This window comes from Buteo buteo, chromosome 16 (assembly GCF_964188355.1).
Source record: "Buteo buteo chromosome 16, bButBut1.hap1.1, whole genome shotgun sequence".
Lineage (NCBI taxonomy): Eukaryota > Metazoa > Chordata > Aves > Accipitriformes > Accipitridae > Buteo > Buteo buteo.
Genome location: NC_134186.1, coordinates 17386651 through 17403936, shown reverse-complemented (window position 1 = coordinate 17403936; position 17286 = coordinate 17386651). Strand labels below are relative to the sequence as shown.

The 17286-nt window shown below is 44.9% G+C and overlaps 1 protein-coding gene across 2 annotated transcripts in view; it reads right to left on the bottom strand.

Annotated features, from left to right (window-relative positions):
* RRAS2 (RAS related 2) overlaps positions 1–16215 on the bottom strand; it is a 45669-nt gene extending 29454 nt beyond the window's left edge. Inside the window, exon 1 of one of the 2 annotated variants that reach the window (XM_075048026.1) lies at positions 15891–16215. In XM_075048026.1, the coding sequence (XP_074904127.1) occupies positions 15891–15995 (105 nt within the window). In that variant the 5' untranslated portion in view covers positions 15996–16215. Of the gene's footprint in view, positions 1–14787; positions 14932–15890 lie in introns of those variants that run through there. The other variant, XM_075048024.1, reaches the window with a different exon arrangement.
* Positions 16216–17286: the final 1071 nt, after the last annotated feature.

Below are 17286 nucleotides of genomic sequence, written 5' to 3'. Positions count from 1 at the left end.
AAGCTCATAAACACATCTTTGCTTAAGTAATTGGATAGCAAATTAATACTGCAAATAGGGCTTTATCATCAAAATGCTCTTCCTCCAGTATACCAGCAAACTCTCTGGAGACCATTAAATGAACCTACAGAACTTAAAGACCATTGAGAGAACGCCAAACCCCCATCAGATCTAGAAATGCTCATCTTCCTTTTTGCATTCTTCCCTTGCTCCTTCCCTATCCCTCATATTAAAAACCACAGGGAGCCCGTCTGCACAACAGACACACAAACCCTTCCAAGAGGGTATTTCTAGTATCGCCTTTGCTGGTGTCCCGAAGCTTAGCAGGCTCCCCTCACCCAAAGGTCTTTCCTTTCTGCCGACGGTATCTTATTCTTTCACATGCTTTGCTTTAGGAAAATGCCCCATCCCAACTAGAAGAGGGCAGAAGCACTACCAGTTTACACTCAACAGATGTCAGCTCAATTCAGTTAAGCAAAATATTTTTCTCATTCTTTTGCAACACTGTAACTTTCTATGCTTATTTAAACACATTTGAGCCCAGTTTTCTGTTGGCATTTCTTATTCAAGGGACACAGCTAAACCTTCAGAATCACCCACAAACCTTTGAGGACAGCTCTTCACCAAATTTCACTTGAATAGATTAATTTATTCTCTCCCTCTCTTGCTACTCCTGTTTTGAATAAAACACAATCTTGTATCTTAGCAGGCTTTCAAGTTTTAAGGGAAAATAAGGGATGCACACCACTAAATGCAAAGCATTTGTTAATTCTCCTACACCGTACTCATGTTGACCAGTTCATCATCCCATCCTCAAGACTGGTAGGCTTTTGGATTTTTAGGCTTGTTAAAGGTGTGAACTTAAAAACTAAGGGTTCAAATTCAGATAATTCAGTTTAGTAACAGCATGTAGTCAAGTTTTGCTCTGGGGGTTTCCAGCAAGGTGATTTCCCTTCTGTCCCCTGTGTGCTCTCATTCTTACAAAGAATTTACATATATTCTCAAATAAACTTGTTTTCTAAACTTACGAGCTACACAGAGCAGCCAGATCACATGATTGACTTCATTTGCATTAGAGGATACATGCTAACTTCTCTATATAATATTACTTTACAGACATCAGTTGAGGAGAAAAGCATCACTATCTGGAAAACACAGGTGCACATCAGATGAATATAGGTCATGAAAAGCATCAGTAAACATATTATCTAAACCTTGTACAAGTATGATCAACGTAAGGAAGGACAAGGGCTGATGAAAAATAACTCTATCATGCTAGTCGTGTTTCTCCACTTAAGTTGGTTTCACTACCTGCTGCTATCTCTCTCTGATTTTACGATTACTAACTTGTAACAAATCTTCAATGAAGTAAGCTACCTTCTTCAGGACAGATTCCATGAACAGCCACTGCCACAACAGCAACTCAGTAATTTGTTCATTGCTGAGATATTTTGCCTTTACAAAAAAGTTACTTATACCAGTATTCTTAGAGCAGATAGCAAGCTCATTAAAGAGAATGCTAGTATGAATCCAACAAAGAGCAAAGAAAGTACCAGATTTCTACACAGGCTGATAGTGACTTACAAGGCAGACCCTTTTTGGTTATCGTCTTAACATGACAAATTTCCACTACCAAATGCCATAATCAGCTACAGTATGCTAGTTTACAGTCTTTCAACTTGACAGGTCCCATACAATTTTCCAGGAAGGAAGCTGTTACTCCTGAAATGTAACCTTGCCGCTCGTAGTTGCCTTTTGGACCGCTCCAAAGCAATCCATCCATTCCTCACCTCATTTCTGGAGACCATTATCCAAGTGGAAGCTGACGCTACAGTGCAGAAGGCACAGCACCAGAAGAATTAGCTATCCCATGCAAAGTGCAAGAAGAAAGAAGGCAGCCCAGGAGTTTCTGTAGCATGAAATAGAGCAATTGTGAAATCCCCAAACAAAAACACAAGTTCTCCTCTCTCCGAGCAAGCTCACATTGATAGAAACTCAGCAGCTAATAAATAAATTACTTGAGCCCAATTCCTAACATGTACAGAAGTGAGGAACTCGCACCAAACTAGTCAAATTCATTGCATGCAGCAGCAGCACTTGAAAAAGTGGCCTTACTGTACATCTAGTAGGGAAGGCAGCTTAAAACATCTTGTGCTGAAGGAAAGAACACACTCCATCACCTAAAAGCACTCACTTGCATTAAGAAAATCATCTATACAGCAACCTCTAAATTCAAATTGTCATGTGCAATATTCTTCCCTGGTCTGACAGAGACACACAATAAAGTATGATGTTAAGTAGAGAACATCATTATTTGATTGCTTTCTTGATAAAAGAACTTATGCAAATGTTTTGTTTAAAGGTATAAAGAGATAGCAGTACAGTGACTGCCAGCTTAAAATGTGTGAGCAGTGTGCAAAGACCTTCAATTTGTTTACTTTCAGAAGGAGGTTTTAGAATGCACAGGGTTTGATCAGAAGGGTTTTTTGTTGTTGGGTTTTTTTGGTTTTGTTTTTGGTTTTTTTTTTTAAAAAAAAAACCTACTGCTATTTCCGCTCCCATATTCTACCGACCAGTGATCTTGTGGTAAAGGCATTCAGTGAAGAGAAAACAGAGCGTGGAATGCACAGGCAGCCAGCCTTCTGCACCGAAACCACAGGAAAGCACAGTAGTTTCTCTCATTTTTATAGATTAGAAACAGGTTCTTCAACTTCATCATACTTAGAATAATGGACTATTCAGTGTTATTCAGATTTCCAGTAATCATAGACGAAGTCTCTGGACAGGCAGGACATCAGTATGACAAGCAGAAACCCTTCAGAACAGCTTATCTTCTTGCTGGTTAACTCCTACGTAGTGAAGTGTGAACATACTTCTGAAAACAGCATTACCACCACACAGCTCTGCCAGCTTTTAACATGCAGCAAAGCTAATGTTATTTACAAGGACAGGGTGGATGCTACAATTAAAGGCAAACAGTTTCTCTTCTGAGCTTTCTTCCAGCATTAGAAAGTGTTTTAATTTAAATCGTAAGTCTTCTAGACTCATTTCCTGTGCATGTGTTAAAAGCAACCTTTCATAATGACCAAAACTCAAAACTGATTAGATGGGCCATACACATTACAACCTTGTTGAACAGAATCAAGACCACACTAATACATTGTTGGTTTTGGGGTTGGTTTTTTATAGAAAAAAAGCAGAGTTACAACAAAGTCCTCTTCAAACACGTTTTGGCGCTGATGGCCTACGTGCTTCAGGTTTAGGAAGCGATTGTCAGATCCTAAAGATAAGACATAAAAACAAATCTAGGGATATTTTCCTATGAATCACTATGGTAGCCCGCTGCTAGTAGAGCAGGCAGCCATGGGTTTGTGACAGCACACACTGAAAAGCATGAGCATGGAAGCTGACAAAAAGCCAGCGCTCCAACTCGGAGGTGTTCACTCAGCAGTAACAGAACTAGCACACACCTGAGGTTTTGCCCTGGAGCATCAAGTAGCACAAGTCCCTTTTTCACTAATCACACTTCGTGTATTTTCTAGATCTAGGAGAGACCAGAGACATCATAATCCATTCAAGGAAGAAGTTACAGAAAGATGATAAATACCTAGTTGAATAGTGTTAGGCAATCACAGTAGCATCTCATAATAACTACTAGCACTGGGGAAAACCTGAGGTACTTTTAAATTTCTAAGGCTACTCAACTGGCATGGAAGTACTCATGTGCAAAACAGCTAGCTAAAGTACATGCACTGCAGGAAATTTTTAAGTTTTAACATAAGCTGTTCAGCTGTTAGAAAACTCAGTCTCAATTATCTAGTCTGAAGCAAGTAGCTGCAGCTTAAATTATTCATCTTCTGCAACCACCCTGAACAAATTCTTCCAGATCACCACCTTCACTCACACAGGGAGGCAGCCAGCATCTTTTTCAGGAGATCACATCAAGAGATGCAGGGCTTTTGTTCACTTTCTGCAGAATATTTGTAAATTGAAGAAATACACAGAACACAGAATTTCAAGGTGCAATTTTAGCTTTTAAACTAGAAAAATCCCAAACTCTTAAGCCTTGAGCAAAATCCCTAACTCAGTGGGATTTCAAAACCCCAGGTCACAACTCCACTGAACAGACATCCAGGCAGCACAGATCAGATTATTTTCAAATTCTGCTCAAAGTGAACAATTCTATTATCAGTTCCCTTTTTTGGGAGAAGGCTTCTGGTGTGTCAGTCGAAATATTCAAGTCCTCCCACAAAACAAGTCAAAGCAGCTATGGAGGAGGGGAAGCCACTATTAAAAATGTGTGGAATGTAACCTACTTGGAAGGCGGCAGATAATATTGGGACACAGAAGTCAACTACTTCAGATCTGAGGCTCTCTTCCCATACAGTTCCACCAACATAGACACTGGGCAATTTCAAATTTACAAATACTAGTGAATTTCATCAACCTTTGTAGAATGTTCATGACTAAAAATTAGTTCCACAGAAAAAAAAATATTATCAAATCCTTCAGTTACCTGATACACACTATATTCATCCTAATAGGTGCAAAAATTTCTAGATAGCAAAAGGAAAAAAGCATCTTTAACTACTTCAAAAGCTGAGCTTTGAAGTGTCTGTTTTAAATTCAAAGAAGCTGAGATGTATGCATCAATATATTTGAGTGCACCTTTCCAGCAAGATCGAAACAAAGCAGAAACCCTGTAGGAGACAAAACATTTTCTACAGTTAGTGGATTTAGGCCACAGAAACAGGAATTCAGACATTTTTCAGATTTGAACATCCTTGTTAATAGTAAAACATTCACTTTTAAAATGTCTCCTTGCACAAAGTAATGCTCTCAGAACCAATACCCGAGGGGATCAAAGAGCTAACCCACTGACAGGCAGCAACTAACCTTCAGCCTTAGTGGTCTCGGAGGTGCACAGGCACCTACCGTAGCTAGACTAGTCAGGAGACCACAACAGCTTGAAGCCTCAGAGCTGCCTTGACATTTTCAGCTGAACCTGAAAGAACTCAAGCCTCTTGCTCCATTAGCTGATCTGACACAGTCTAAAGTCAGAGAGACTTCAGCTGAACACCCTCTTATCAGATAAGAGGAGTCACTCATCAGTATTATACACAGGAGGCATTTTGTAGCTCTTCTTGTGTTTGCTCTACACGGTAAGAGCAACCACTCTTAAGTCTCATTCTCCATCTCAAGCAGAGCTGGAACAGGTTAACTTCCCCCCCGTTGCACAAGATTTCACGCAGTTGTACACACATCTTCTTCAGTGGTTAACCTACTGCAGAAGTTGCTGCCTATCCCATCCCTCCCCCACTCACTCTGCCTGCACACGGGTCTCGGCATAACTGCGCTGGTCCACATTAGCTAGAGAATTTTACCCGGGTTTTTGTGATCCTTTTTACAGTGTCGCCCCACTGGCTGAAGCAATGTAACAGAGCAAGTTATGAACTGCATTAACTGGTGGAAATGGAAACATCTTAAGTTACCTCTACTGCTGAAGACCTGTTTTCATGTAACATTTAATGCAAAAATCATGCTCAAGAAGTTACAGTGAGCGGCCCAATTCCCTTCTGATGATTTCTTGATGATTCTGGAGCGCCTCCAGATGATTAATCCTCCCATAATCCAGGTATGGTATACAGCTTCAATGTTTAGTTACTGCGGCAATCAAACAAGATGACAGCTTTAAGGTTTTGTACTTTGGCAGTTGGTAGTATCACTTCTACAACATAAAATAATATTGCACCAAAAGCTAGAGAAGTAGTTAAACCATTCATAAGACTGTACAGCGGTTTAGTATATCTCTTCCCTTAGTTTATGGGAAGAGACTTCTGGACTTGAAAGAGCTAGAAGCACAAGCACCTGAACCAAAGCTAAGCAGTCAACAGCACCGTTGGTTGGTGACAACCTGTTAAGAGCCAGCATTCTAAGTAGCAAGGCAGGATACTCAAAGTAGTCCATTCACTGGATGCCACAGGCAGAACACTTCATTTCTAGAAACAAAACAAAAAACCATCCCACTACACACACATCTCACCCCTACAGAGACAGAAATAAGATATAAAACTTCTCATTTAAATACTCTCAGACAGTAAGGCAAGACATATTTGGCTTTAAGAACTTAGAGTTGTTTTACCATGCTTATGTGCTAGGAAGGATTCTGGCCTCACAGGTTTACTTTCAAACTTGAGGGTCTGGAAATTGTTTATCACGGCATACAACCTACTGACAAGTTTTCCAAATTCACTGCAGCACTAGGAATGCTGCTGAGCACAGGAGGATATTGTCTCCACCCATGATATTTTAAGACCCCAAGCAGGATCTTGAGAACTGCCAGCAGGGTGAGAACCTGGTTCACAGGGAGGAGCAACATCAGTTAAAGGAAAGTCAAAGTATAGGAAATCAAAATGATACAGCATGTATATTCGCATCTGGAAATCTCAATCAGGACATGCAGTCAAGATTCAGATAACACTGGGATGTGAGGGGAGGCAGGAGAATAAGATGCAAGGGCAAGGATAGTATGTTTCTGGAGAACTTTGAAGACAAACTGCTAGAAAAAGATCCTAAGCAGAAACTGAAATTGCAAGACAAAATTAAAATACACTCATAATTGCATTCTGAGTAATGCTGGGTCATGCAAAGCCAGAATCCTTTTAAATATATCACTGTTACCTAATCAGGTTTTGATAATGAAGACTTCTTAGTGTGAGCTAGTAGAGAAAAACATTGTATGCACTTTTAACAGGATCTTTTTCTTAAGTAGTAGAGTTGGTAGCACATACACAAGTATATTATCAACAACTGCTTTTTACACATGATTATAAAAGGAGAGATAAATGCAGAAATACTATTAGGAACATGCAATTTAGAAACCCTTTACCTCAAGCAGTACATATTACTGTAATCCCACTTACTTTCCTTACATAGAGTAAGTCTAGTAACGGAAGAAATTTAGCAGATCACTTTTCTACCCAAAGATGCCAGATTTTTCACACAGATTTATCACCGGCATCCTACCATTTCATGGTCTACTTACCACATAAGAAGCAAAATATTCAGATTTGCTTGCAAGTTTATAGATTCATATCTGCTTACATGAGGAATGCTGAAGATGCTCTGTGATACGAGCTGAGCAAGTTAGTTTTGTCAGAAAAACTCAAAACGGTAACTGCAGTGATTTTAACATTTCTCCTTTTCCTAGTAAATACAACTAGTGAGTCAACATATTATATCACTACAGTTACAGAATACTCAGAACAGGACTGGAAAAATAATTTGCTTGTAAGTTGTGTGGAAGCTCAAGTTTTTCTGGCTTAAAAGACTTGAGGAAAGTGACACACACTAAGGTTAACCTGCTGAGTAATAATGCTTCTCATCGGTCTTCTGTATAAAGTTCTTTGTAGAGTACTTTAGTTATTAGTGTTACACTAATTTTTTTTTGCTTGAACTGTAGCACTTTCATGTGTCAGTGCTAACATCTAGTTAATTATTAATGCATGCTGGTCCTAGCAGCTAGTACTTTATGCTATCTTTAATAGCGCCCTTCTGCATACATTCCTACCATCTGAACTCACTCCTATCTAGATTCACCAGAAACGACAGTTTACTTTCTGGACACGGCTGAGAAGCTGGTGCAGGTCCGGTTAAATGTGCAGAACTGCCAGATGAAGTTGTTTGCAGAGCTGCACAGTGAACCAGACAGGGTAACCAATCCCGGGTAAAAACATTCCCTCGTTATTTTTAACTCTGATCACTTGTGGAGTTCCAGAGAACTACATGGAGTAAATAGCTCTAGTGGTAAACTGCTGTGGCAGCACGGGGACCTTCTGAGTGTTTTTCCTCACTGGTAGCACTAGTTTATCAAATTAAACCTTCAATTGCAACAAAGCCCTGCTTCTTCGGGCTTGAAGAATAAGAACATTTCTCCAGCCTTGTGGCTTCCCACTGATTGTCCCTTCTAAAAAGCAAAGAAACAACCAACTTGCCCTCACTTTCCAGGCCTTTCAGTTTCTCCAGCTGCACCGGCACAACGCTCCGACCCACCACGGCGTCAGCAGCAGCCTCGGGGCCACGCATGCAGCCCTTGCCTCCCATCACGGTTTTGGGGAGCTCCACACAAGCCCATTCCAGAGGTACCTTCTCCTTTTCAGTCCTTTGTGAGCTTCTCCGAGAGGGCACTTGTACGTTACAAGAACTCACCGCAGCACTTCACCACCCGCGAGGGTCTCCATCAGGGAGCCGAGCACACAGGTAACTAGAAGTGCCCCGCAGCCCCCCGTGATCCCTGCCCGGCTCAGGTCCGAGGCTCTGCGGGTACTTAAGGACAGCTAAAGTGCAAGTCCTCCAGCCTTTCCCTTTCCAGCGGCAGATAAGAATCCCTGACCTCACTTTAATGACGGGCAGCCTAATGCTTGATTAGTCGCAAGATCAAGCACTTCAAACGTGAACGCGTGACCTTCTTTAACTCAACCATGAACAGCCTGCGCGCCGCATTCCAGCCAGCCCTCTCTGAAGCAACCTAGTAAAAGCAAGCAATCTATTAAAAAAAAAAAGTAATTTTAACCTCATAGAAGTGCCACCTAGAAGCAGTGCTGTGTATCAGGCAGTTTACACATGGGGATGTGACTAGCTTAAGTATATGCACGGTGTGTCATCGGAAGAGAATAAGTTAAACCACGACAGTAAGAAAAGGCAAAGCAAACATCGTTTTTGTCTGCTATCTACTTCAAGTAATTAAGGTATGAACAGAGGAAAGTAGTATTTTCTTGTGTTACCTGTTCCCACAGAGTGCCTTACAGGCTATCCCAGACCCAAGCTACAACCACACTTAAGCTGTGAGACAAAACATAAAAATGGCAAATAACAGAAGGTAAAAAAAGCCAAGAAAAAAAATTTGTTCACAATCACAGGGCATACCTCTCTTCATAAAGAAAGACAGAGTTCAAGACAAATAGGAAGGGCCTCACTCACTGCTCAGACAGAAATAATTCACCCGGGATCCAACTCAACTTTCTCAATCTGTAAGTAACAGGCTACCACTATTACCTGTCAGTATTTCAAAACAAAACTTCAGCAACTTTGTAAGGCAAACCGTTTGCCAGGCAAACACTGCTTACCGGTATTATTTACAATTAAGCTTTTTGATCTGGATCCCATTCACTCTACCCCTTTCAGTAAAAGTTTGTCTTGTTTGATCAAAGTTACATGCAGAAATCTTTGGACATGTTATATGAAAGCAACAGGGAAAAGTTAAAAAAAAATAAAAAAACAGAGCAATTATAATTACAGGTGTGATTTCAATTTTAATGCTGGTTTTACGCACTACTTGAAATAGAACACATTTATAATAAGTGCTGCATTTACATGGATGTTACATTTTCCTTTAACGGTGCTTATGGCCATAATTGAAGACAAGACTATCAAAGCGCAGTTAAGCCCCCTGAATCGTCAGAACCAACAGCGAAGTTATCCACTTGTGTCATACCAGTCTAGACCTGAAGAGCAACTAATTTAGGAAGGTCTGCAAAAAACCTAGCTTCCTACCAGCTAGCCAGAAGACTGCTACATTTCACTTCATGAAGCTGGTATTCACCTTCGGGTACCTCAAGGAGTTCAGCCACATTTTTAGCGCTGGCAATGCTTTCGGTAAATGCAGACAGGTTGCGTAAGGTATACAAACACGAGCCATTCAGATCCTTCAAAATTCTCCGAATATAAGGGCTCTACTTATTACAGCCACCCTCTACCACCACTACTGAACACTGGAATTCAGAGCTCCAGCCAAAACCAGAAGCAGAAGCTTCTCCCTCCAGCACGGGAAGGAAGAACAGGGCTACAGGCCAGCGGCTGCCTATTCATCCCCAGGAGTGCAAAGGGCACAGCAGCCAGCAGTCCGGGAAGCTGTGCCAGTACTCCTTGTGCAAGTGGCAGTAGAAGACAACCTGATAACCAAAAGGTACGTCAATATTTACTTGCTATACAAGCAACTGCTGCTAGGGGTTAACACGTGGAAAGGTGCTTTCTGACTGCAGTGTGGTTTAAGATATCCCAAAGGAATTTCACTTTGGGAAAGGATTGTAAATTCCTCAAAACCGGAATTAGCAGTATGTCAAGATTTAAGCACTACTCCAAATCTATGCCAGCTTTTGAACCCAGCTCAGTTCTACCCTATATGTACATTAATACATGGCGTCCCTGCTGGCTAAATTACGATGCACGATACATTGCTAGCTATACCAGCACACTAACATGCAAACCTTAATGCTTCCTTCTTGCCTGCAAGTTAAGCCTGAAGTCATCTACTACATTTCCCAGGCTGTAGATCTACAACGAACCGGAGCGAGATGAATCTTTTGTTTGGGAGCAGTGCTCTAGGAAGCAAGGAGCTGAGCAGTTCAAGTTTCACAAGAAGTGCAACAAGCAACCCTTATTATTCCAGGTGACTGCATCATAAGTGCTTTGTTTTGATTAGGATTTTTATTTCCCACCTTTAACCTCAACAGATGCCAACAATCAGTCGCTCACTCTCCTAAACTGTATTTTGTCACCTTGCATTACATTGCACTACTTACCGTAAGAAGGCCCCACGCTTTATCAAAAAGTAAGCATACCAGTCCTAGTGTAGCCCTGCATGAATCTGCAGCCTGGAATTCATGGCATTTTATTCCTTTGATTTTCTTATGCGCTTACTTGAAGAACATTTTTTTTGACGGTCGGCAACGGTTAGTCAGAATACCTAGAAACTGCAGAGGGATTTGCACATCCCCCAAGTCTAGCATACAAAAGTGGTACACTAAGACATTGGGGTCTGTCAAACATCCAGCACGCCCGCTCGAACACCAGCTGCATTTTCAGTTGTTGCTTTTCAATCTGCTTTCCTACTCTATTTCAGAGCTTTACCATAAAATTCAGAACAAGCTGTTTTCTTGCCCAACAGCTATATCGGAGATAAAAGATACTTTGAAATAACCCACCTTTAGCTTTATTGCTAGTTAATGAGAACTAACAGTCTTATGAAAGTAGCAGCTTGGAAAAGGAAAGGAAAAAGGGAAAAGAGAGTCTGAACAGCTGCTCACCACCCATCTGCAAGTCATATATGCTTGCTTTCAGACAAGTGTCTGATACTAACATTAAAGAGTCAACAAACCTACATCCAACTCATTTTACTCACTAGTTAGCAGAACAGTAAGCTCAGCTCCAATCAGAGCTTGTTACTGACAGCAAGAACATTAGTAAAGATATTTTATTTTACAAATTTGGCAGTAAGAATTAAGATTGTAAATACAGCATTAAATCAGTAAACAAACAAAAACCCACCCAAACACTGAACCCCTACACACATTTTTATATTACATTAAGCATTTTAGCAGTTTCAAACATGTTCATGCATTCCCATAGTAAACATTAAGCTGACTGACAAACTAAGCTCAACTCAGCCACACTAAATTACATCCAGTCAATACCATCTCAAGGTTCTAGGGACATTTATTAACCAGTACATCCTTGTAAGTCACCAAAATCTACTCAGTATGCAAAAATACACATGTCACTGTCACAAAACAAAAGCTATAGTTTTATGAACAGGAAAAATAGTGTGACATAATTTTAACAATTTTGATCAAAAGCATCCGCTATTTTGCAGAGCAGAGTTGAAAGAATAAAACACTAGTGGCTTTCTTGCCATATACTGCTAAAACTCACTATACATTGTTCAGTTTAACAACAAAAAAAAGCATGAAGTAAATGGCAACTGCAGTATAAAAAAATGCAGCGGGTGATTGGGTATTTGCTAGGCTGTACTCCCTTTGAGCAAGGAAACCTGAATATTACAAAGGACTGAGTTAGAAGGGAATGTGGGGTATTTTGTGACAGACCTCTGCACGACAGCTGGAGAAAAGCTATTGTAGCAACAGCTGTGTGCTCGGCACAGCTCATACTCCCAAATACCTCAGCCTGCTAAGAAGGCCAGTTAACTGGCTGCAATGCATTTTAAAAGTTTTCTGCCTCTTGGGATGTGAGCATGATGGATTATTTGTGTATGTTTCAAATAAGAGAAGGCATGCTTAGTTTATCGCTTACAGTTTTACAAAACACTGTGGTGTAATGTTGAACTCTCATTCACTGCTGCTTTCCTAAAGTTTATAGCTGCGACTGATCCCATCAACTCTCCTCTACAATTCAAGCGTCTTCACTTCCTGTCTTAACAGTGCACAGACTCGACACCAGTAACTTCATATATCATATCCTGATTTAAAGGAAATGATTTGATATTTCCAGGATGAAATCCTGGCCCACCAACAGCAATATCGAGCTGTGTTTATCTCCCCGGAGGAAGAATTTTGAGGAACACACCAGTCATCCAACCACCGAAAGCTTTGATCTGCTAATTTGTTCTCTAAAGCTTCTCCAAATTGTTAGCTGAACTTCTGAAAAGGGAACCCAAGCTCACAAGCACTTACACGCAAGTGACCAGTTACATCTCGTGTACCATTCCCACTGCACTGTAATAATTAGCACAACGATGCTGAACCCAGTACGTGAAAGGGCTTTCATTGTATGACGTGGGGTTGCTCACTCAGCCTCCTTACAAAAACATTGTTGTTTCAACTCAGACCGAGGCACAACGATCTTCAGGAACTGATACTCTCGTGCACAGGAATACTTTACGTGCTGATCACTACCAAAGTGGGAGTCCAACCCCAGCTGGTGCTACTCTTATAAGAATGAATGCTCTCTGCTTCCCCGCCAACACCTAAGCAAGGCTGGAAATGATGCACTGCGCACAAACACCAGGAAGCTGGCAAAAGAAAGACAACATACTGGTGGTTCTTACATCCTCAGTTCCTCATGTTTTTACTTATTTTGTCTGAAATGAAGGAAGAGTTTTCCCATTTTCAGATATGAACCCCTCTTCATCTTTGAAGGATACAACGTAAATCACAGCACATGCTTTCCCATGATATCCTACCACCACAACAGTCTTGTCTACTGGAATCAGCAGCACTGAAGTAAAAGCAAGAATAACTGTACTTGAGTACTGATTTACTGCAAATTAAATAGAGGATTATAGGAAAGCAAGACCAAGTGTGGAAATACTTGCTAGTATCAGTAAGAAGAAACTTTCCTTTTTGAGCTTCAAAACCCAGTTGGTGATAGCCATATTTTAAACTCAAGCAATAAAGAAGCAAAAGAGAATTTAAATACTTCACTGACACCAAGATTTGTCATGTTAACAAGAGCTAGTACTGATCCACATTTTAGTGAAGACAACTACAAGTTTGTCACTTAATCCTAAGAAATTCCAAAAATGAAGCATGTGACTTGCTTGTTATCAATTTTTAAAGTAATTTGGAGCAGTTTCTATGCAGTCTTAAAAGACAAACAATGTATTTGGCAATACACTTGCAGTACAGAAACTACAGAAGTGGTTGCAAGGCATCGCACACACTCGATAACATCATAGCTTTAAGAGCTCAGGAAGATACCATGGTATATAAATAATATACCAAGCCTTGTCTCTTATTATCTGTAACTACATAGCAAGCATGGAAACAATACAAAACTCTTCTCTAAGGTACCTGAGGTTCTGCTCAGAAGGTCTTTATTTCCCAGCTACTTCTCATTTTTTTAGAAGGTTGAATTTTCTGCTAAACATTACTTTGTGGTGGCAAGATTTTATCTCAAGATAAAGCAGCTGAGAGGGCAAGAAGATGCAGATAACGCAAACTGACAATAAGTTGTTTTGAAAAATTCACCCTCAGCATGTCAGCCTAACACTACAGTGCTTTTGCCTCAACACTCAAAGCCAACTATTTCTTTTTCTGCTATTAATTTGAAGAGATCCTTATTTGTGACAAAGCAGACATAGATTCTTCTTCTGCAGATATTCGCTGGAAGACAAGCGTCAGTCGCAGCACTTGAGCCCAAACTTTTATTTCTATAGGGGTGTAGCTCAAGCTTTTTTTGTAAAGAATGAACTTCTACCAGCATTCAAATACTGAAGCTATCTAGTACTTGGCAGGACTTTACTGCTATTAAAATAAATGGACATACCAAGGCATCAAGTGTGAACCTCACTTTTTTTCCTCCTTATGTCTTTAATAGAAATTACAGCTTTTTGTTGTTGTTAAGTTAAAATTATCCACAAGCCTTTAACATCACCAGGGACACCAGAGATCCATTCAGCAAAATTTTCCACTGCAGCCGCATCCAGCTGCACACATTACTGTCACAACCAGTTCAGATGTCCACAGGAAGACACAGGCAATACCGTTAAAGCAGTAGTACCGTGTTTGAGAGAATGGCACTCTAAAGCAGCTTCAGTCAACCACAACAATTAATTATCTCCACATACAAGCAGTGAGGAATTCAATCCACACACCAAGAGGATGGCAGTTGTTCTAGCCCCATCACCTTCAAACAGACCAGCCAGTCAGTATCTTACCCGTATCTGCCCAGCTACTACATGACCAACAAACAAGGCACCTGTACCGCAGGCATTTCCTTTCCATCTCAAATGCACTGTTCAAACTGATTTCCGAAGAACTAACTCTCCTGAAGTGTCAGTTATTTTAATGTCCTGCACAATACTGGACCTTCTAAGCATTCAGTTATCGAGTGCTCACCCAGATTTTGAAAGTGCTGTTTTCTATGTAGTTACTTAGTCTATGCTGCAGAGCTTAAATTCTCAACAGACGGTTACAGATAACACACACATGGATGCATGCAGTAATGAAGAAAATCTGAAAAAAAGAAATAGTCTATTTGCTATCAGATCACCTGTTCCAACAGTACATTATTTGAGAGTATCATTGCTCCAAGCGTCAAAAGACAAGTTTGCCTCGCTGTCAAACAGCCCGTCTTCAGGGTAGGTAGAGCATTACGGCCTCTCCTCGGTGGAATTAAGGAACACAAACAGAAAGTCATTCTCCCCAGATTTGCTGATCTGCCATCAGCAAGACCAGCAAGCAGAAAGCAAGTAGCTGTCTCCTCCTTCCACCATGCACAGACAGAGGCAGATTAATAACGCTCCCACGGCAGCACTAGAAACACTGAGAGCAACAGGGCAGAAGATGAAAATAAATAAGGGGGGTACGGCCGAATTGGCGGCGGACCAGTAAAAAGGACTCTTCCTCGTGAGACTGAGACGCACGCTTCAAATCACCTATCCTGTCACGGTTTTTACCGAAACCGAAGAGAAAAAAAGTTCAATTATCCAGAAGTTGAAGATCTCGGAGGGGCGGTGGGCGGCGGCCGGTCAGCGCTGGCCCAGCGCGCCCCCCGCCCGCCCCTCTCCTGCCCCGGGGGGGGCTGCAGGACCTTCCTCGCCCCCTCGCCGGGCCGGCCCCGGCCCGAGAGGCGCCGGCTCAGCCCCGGGGCGGCTGTTCCGCAGCCGGACGCCGAGTGTCACCGCTCCCCCGGCCGCGGCCGGTTACCGCCGCTGCCGCTTCCCGGGCGGAGCGCGGGGCCGGACCCCGCCCGCGCCCCCGGGAGGCCGCCGGCCCCGGCGCCCCCCGGCGCCCCCGCCCCGAACCGGCGCGGCCCGCCCCGGCGGCGCCGGCCCTGCCGGAGCCGCGCGGCGCGGCGGAGGCCCCCGGCGGGCCGGGGGCGGCGTCCGCCCCTTCCCGCCCTCCAGAACCTTCCCGGGGCGCCGCGCCCCGACCGCCGCCCCGGGCCCCTCAAGGTCACGCCGCCGCCTCCCCGCCCCTGCCTTCCCGCTTCCCCGCCCGCCGGCGCCTCCGGGAGCTGCCGCCCGCCGCGCCGGCCCCGGCCCCGGCGCCCCCCCCGCTCCTCCTCGGCGCTGCGCGCCGGGCAGCGCCCAGGCCCCGGCGCCGCGGCCGGGCGGAGCGGCTCCCCCCGCCTCGGGCGCCGCGGCCGCTCACCTGGATGAACTGGATGGTGAGCGCCGACTTGCCCACGCCGCCGCCGCCCACCACCACCAGCCGGTACTTCTCCTGCCCCGGGCCGTCCCTGCAGCCCGCGGCCATGGGGGAAGCCGAGCGGAGCCGATCGCGGCGGCAGCAGCAGCAGCAGCGCCGCCGCCGGGTGCGGGTCCGGCGCCTCTCCGCCTCTCCCTCCTCCTGGGCCGAGCAGCCGCAGGCCCCTACGCCCCGCCACCCGAGTAGCGCCGCCGGCAGCGCCCCGCCGTGCGGTGCGGTGCGGCAGCGCCGAGCTGGGGAGCACCGCCCGCCCCCGCAGCCAGGGCGCCGCGGCTACAAATGGCCGCCGGGGGGCGGGGCCCGCCTCATCGGTATGCTAATCAGAGTCACGGTATGCATGGCGGGCGGGGCCTGCCGCTCACCGCCCCGCCGCTGCGCTCCGGCGGGCGGCCCGGCCCGGCCCGGCGGGACACGGCCGCGGCCCCGGGGCACCACGGCACCACGCCTCTTTGCCTGGAACGGGCGGGTCGTGGCAGCCCCGGCGTCGCCCCTCGCCTCTGCGCTCTCCCTCCGGGCAGAGCGCCGGAGAGAGGGTCGTTACCTCACGGGTGTCCGTCCTCACGGGCTTTCCTGAGGCGCCCGCCCGCCCGCCGCTGGGCGCTGCGCCGACGCCGCCCAGCCTCTCCTTCGAGCCGAGGCGCAGAGGGGCTCGAAGCCGAAGCGTGGCGAGTGTCCGGCACGGCTTCAGCGGGAGGGCAGAGGGGGAAACCGGTCCCAGAGGCTCCAGCCCTTCCCCGCGCCTCATCGCGGCTTCTCTCCCGCTCGTTCGGGCCATTCGGATGAAGGCCACCCTCCCGCCGGGTGTCCCAGCCCCGCGGCCACCCCCTCCTGTAGGCGGTCAGCGCCCGCCGGTTGCGGTCTGTGGTGAATTGCCCTTGGCCCTTCACGTCCCCGCTGCCCCGGCCGGGGCCAGGCTGCTGCTCTCCGCGATGCCCCCCCTGCCTGGGGACGCGTTACCGTCCGGTACGTGCCTGGACGTGCGAAGCACCCGGCAGACGGCCGCTGCACTCACTACAGGGAAGCAGAACTTTTGCTTGGTAGACCTACTGGCAGGTAATTCCTTCGTCCCTTCCTCTCCCCTGCCCCTTTTTGAAAAGAGACATAGCGACAAAATCGTACCTGTATGATTTTACGTGCGTACGTACACACGCGTACAGCCTTTTGCCAGCACGGAATGACAGTTTGGTGACCGCGTTCCTGAGCGGTGTAGTCACGCCAACAAGTCTGTGAGACGGACGCGCTCCTCCTACCTAGAAAATAACAGACCCAGAAGCAGTGGCCGTGTATGAAGCTCTGTTGAAGGGACTTGCCCCGTACAGCAGTGGAGCTGGGTGGGGAG